The 4,608-nt window shown below is 43.9% G+C and overlaps 1 protein-coding gene across 1 annotated transcript; it reads right to left on the minus strand.

The window, feature by feature from the left end:
- Window positions 1–954: 954 nt before the first annotated feature.
- LOC149848004 (uncharacterized) lies at window positions 955–4,007 on the minus strand. Its single transcript, XM_090013101.1, has 10 exons — window positions 3,189–4,007; window positions 3,077–3,102; window positions 2,904–2,934; window positions 2,694–2,781; window positions 2,442–2,587; window positions 2,303–2,347; window positions 2,083–2,174; window positions 1,840–2,000; window positions 1,425–1,688; window positions 955–1,332 (listed from the first exon to the last, which is right to left on the minus strand). The coding sequence occupies exons 1-10, from the start codon at window positions 3,782–3,784 to the stop codon at window positions 1,108–1,110; spliced, it is 1,674 nt and encodes a 557-aa protein (XP_089869227.1). The 5' UTR covers window positions 3,785–4,007; the 3' UTR covers window positions 955–1,107.
- Between the last annotated feature and the right edge of the window lie 601 nt (window positions 4,008–4,608).

Genomic DNA, 4,608 nt, shown 5'->3' on the forward strand with positions numbered 1-4,608 from the left:
GGACGACTGAGATCTCTCATACCTACATTATTGCCATTTTAATCAAAAAGTGAAAACCCAGTTACCCCAACTAAGTTTGTCATTCCCCAGAATCCCCACCAGTTAATTTCATGTTTTAACAGGGAAAAATGGTAAAAAAGAAAGGATAAAGATGGTGAGAGCCTGATAATCCCTTGTTTTGTTTTTTTAACCGTGAACAATGGTAAAAAAGAAAAGGGATAGACATGGGTTTGAAAGAGGAATTGAATAGGGGTATGCTACTCCTGTTCCCCAGAGTCCACACCGTACCTAACCAGCCGCATCGACTCAGAGACCCATTCTGGTCTGAACCTCTTTGAATGTTGTCAGGTAAGGATTGTACAAGACTGTAAAAAAGTATTGTGGTTTTTTCACTTAGCATTATTCCCAACGAAAAAGAAGACAAATGAGAAAATTGACGAAAGAGAAAAGGCAGAAGGTCTGGCTTTTATTTTTTTACTTTTTTTAAATGATTGCTTTGGCTTGCTTTCTCTAAAACTTTCATTTGATCTTAGGTAACGTCCCTCTCTGTAATTATGACACCCATATGGCGAATGTTGCCGTAATCTTACTCATACAAGGGTGAGGAAAGCGATATATCGCACTTCCGACTGGTCATCTTTCCACAGTTTTATCCTTAACTTTATTCTTAGATTAACACCCACAAAGTAATCTCATGAATCCCCGAGTCATGACTCAATTATAAGTACCACTCACCCGGAATAGGCTTTCTTCTTCTTCTTTTATTTTTATTTAGCATGGAGAAACCACCGCTACTGTTTGGACATTTGAGAGGGAGTGGTGTCACATTGACCATGGACCCAAGTCGGTGTCCACTGTGTAAAACTCTACCGCCGGGAATAATTACCCTTTGGCAAGAGACTGTTGCTTAATATCTACCTTACAAGAAAGAAATGATAAACCCTATTCCAATGGTTTAGCACCCAAGTAATATGGCATAAAATCTTTAGTAAAGTTACACAAAACAACGTTGTAATTTTCAATAGAATTCCAAGAAGATTTGGGAACAGTTTTTACGGTTTTGAACTCATTCCTTCATCTGTTGTTTTCTTTCTTTCTAACTCCCGCTCATCTCATGAGAGAATGGTAGCCATTCTTCTGCATCCAATTCGGTTGTATGGTCTGAGCAGAGAATCCTGATGATGCTGCGGGATTTGTGAAGAGTTGGGAGGAATTAGTCCATGCTGAGCTCTGGCTAGGCTGCTGCTTCCCCCACCCTGTCTGTCTTTCCTGTTTACCGGCAGATATGGCCAATGAGAGCCCTCCGATCGCCGTTCCTTCTGGATTCAGATACTGAAAAGTTGGATCAAATGGTTAAGGAACGTTCAATTCTGAAGAATTCAATTGAAATTTAGTTGAAAGGAGGGGAGGAACCCCATACTGACATGATATGATCCGGGGAGAAGAGAATTGTGGTTCAGTTGCTGCTGAACTACGTGAATCATGGAGGGTGAGGGTGCTGGCGAAGTCTCCATACTTTGTTTGAGGAATCCGAGTTTTGCTAGCTCGTTTGGTCTTAGTGTGAATTGAGGCAGAAATTGTGTATGGTTGAGAAGCATTTGCCCCGTGCTGGAGAACTCAACGGGTTGAGGAAGGAGACTGTCATGCTTAGCTCGGCGTTCGTCTGGCAAATTTGTTATCTTATCCATCTGATTGACACAAGAAAGAATGAATTTATCATATAATCCCCATAATGAAGCAACTCCTTGGCTATGTTGGTTTAATGGATTGAGAAGAAACCAAACAGACAATCAAGCAAGAAATTACTTGGATATAGATTGTGCACTTATTTATGTATACCTTTGACTTTACATCTCCACTCGTTCTCCAATCTGTCTGGGATGGCATTGGAGTTGAATCCATAACGCCCAATCGATCAACATCCATTGATGCAAGCTCCTCTCTTTTTGAATTTGAATTCCCCAAACACAAATCTAGGTTGTGCTCAAGATCTCCATCACCTATAAAGGTCAGAGAATTACTCAAATCACTTCAACAAGATCATTTAAGAAAAACACAATTTCTTCTTATCCTGCTGCTTACTTGTAGATGTAAGCTCGTTCTCATAAATTCTATGATTGAAATTGGTCACTGCATATTTTCCATTACACTTAATTGCCGCTCTGTCATAAGCCCTGCATACTCATCAATCACAAATAAGTTTTACAATTGACCAAATTTTCAACATGGTAATCCTCTAAATTGGAGAAACTCAATCACTAACTTTATTAGAACTATTAAATGACTATTCATATAGACATACCTTGCTGCTTCCACTTCAGTATCAAAAAGGCCCAAGTACACATACCTATTTCAACCATGGAGAGAAGTTAAAAGCAAAGCAAAAAGAAGTATAGACAAAGAACAATAATTAGCAATAAAAAATGGCTGCAAATGCATACTTCTTCCCCAAGAACTGACCCATCCTAGCCTCCCATCTACCACATTTGTGCAATGTAACCCCTCTATACTTGGAGCTCCCCCTAGGGAAACCAGCACTTTGTCGACGAAGAGCGTGAACGAATTCTTCTTTGCTTAAGTTGCTCATCTGCATTGAATACCCAATTCGATCAAAAAATCAAAGCAACAAACTATCACAAACTTTTATCCAAAAGCCACAAAGAGAAAAAAACTCTTTTTTTTTCTCAATTTACCTGCTTCAAGTCATCTTCATAATCATCCAAACTGAAGTTGATATCAGCCTCCACTCCTCTAAATTTGATGGCAGCCCTATCATAAGCCCTGAAGGGAAGACATCCAAACCACACCAAGCTCAACCAAAACCGATCACATCTAAAAAACACATGGCTTCCTTTGAAAACCATGACAAGCAAATGAGAAAAAAATCATCAATTGTGTAATACCGTGCAGCCGCATGAGCCGTGTCAAATCCACCTATATCGGAGAGAGGTCACAAACCAAGATCAGCTTAACAATAATATCTTCTACAAAATTCATTAACAAAAAACTAAATCTCTCTTTCTCTCTCTCTCTCAATAACCATTGTTGGCCTATCTTCTCTCACTCTTATACGTACCTAGATAAACTTGTTTCCCACAATCCCTGCATCAAACACCACAAAAGAGAAGCCCATCAATATCCATCCATTCAGAGAGAGAGAGAGAGAGAGAGAGAGAGAGAGAGAATACCATATGTGAGACTCCCACCGGCCGGTTCGCCGGTAGAAGGTGACCCCGCGATACTGCGAGCTCCGGGACCGAGGACCCCTCCGGCTCTTCTTGATGGGCTGCGACCCATCGGACGGCTTGCCCACGCCGGGCTGGTCCGATTGGCAGAACTTTACGCCGACCCAGTGAGCCCTCGCGAGAAAGGAACCACCACCGCCGCCGCCGGCGGCGAGGACGGGGAGGGCGACGGCGGGAACCTCCCCGTCCTCCCCGTCCTTCCCCACAGGAAAAAACTGCCTCGTAATGACGCAGGCGCTAGCGGTGCCCTCGCTCTCCGACGAGCAATTCTCGTCGTCTGCCACCGAGAAGCCGAAAATGCTCATCCTCCTCCTCCCATCCTCCTCCTCCTCCTCCTCCACCACCACCTCCCCTTCGCCATAGCCGGCCGCCGTGCCCCTCTCCTCGTCGGAACCCTCTATCACCACCGCCGAGGAGCTCGAATTCTCGTTCGAGTCGCTGCTTTGGCTAGCCGACTTCACGCCTTTACCTTTCTCCCCTCGTCCCCCACCGGAGAACGCCTCCGTTCTCTCCTCCGGCGAGTCGTTGAGATCCCACATCTCTCTCTCTAGAAATCAGACACACCCCAAAAGTCCCCCCACTGCCGGATTTTAGAAAGATCTCTTCAGCCTATCCCAGAATTCCTCGCCGTTCGATCTCAAAATCCGACTCCCCACAAGCCCAAATGATGACAGGGGCCAGAAGGAAGCAGCAACAAAAGCAGAGAGATGCTTTGCAAAAAATGGAAGTGGTTTTATACCAATTACACTCTCTCTCTCTCTCTCTCTATATATATATATATATATATATATATATATAAAGTGTGAACCCTGTGTATATAATTCCCCTCCCCCCCCCCACCTTAACTAATTTTTAAATGGATCTTCCTATTGGGATGCCGCCGGCCGTCGGTCCACCGGGAAATGGCACATAGGCATGTGCACTATTACCCTAAATGTACACACCTTAAATAATGAAAGATCTCCACTTTCTATAATAAAACTGGGGCGTGGAAGCACCTTTGGTTGTAGTAGGCACAACAAGTCATGTACTCATGTCATGGTTTTGGGGGACCCAAGTTTTTTATTACGAAATTGCCCTCACTGTGTAGGGAAGGAGACAAGGTGCATTTTGGTCATTTGGGATCTCGAGGGCATTTCTGTCAATTTATCATGGTAAGGGGGTGTGATTTGTGAACCGTGAAAGCTTTCCAGAAAAGTGGAATCCTATAAGAGTACGAGGGGAAGAGACGTGTGGACCAATGGGAAGCGAGGATGGACGGGTGTGGGGGCCACAAGGGGACAGTGAAATTATTTTTTGTTTTTAGTGGTGGGGGCCAGTAGGTGTGGTCCCCACGTGGGGAATTGGGGATTTGTGACGGGAG

The sequence above is a fragment of the Nuphar pumila genome, chromosome 1 (assembly GCF_984573655.1).
Source record: "Nuphar pumila chromosome 1, dmNupPumi1.hap1.1, whole genome shotgun sequence".
Classification (NCBI taxonomy): domain Eukaryota; kingdom Viridiplantae; phylum Streptophyta; class Magnoliopsida; order Nymphaeales; family Nymphaeaceae; genus Nuphar; species Nuphar pumila.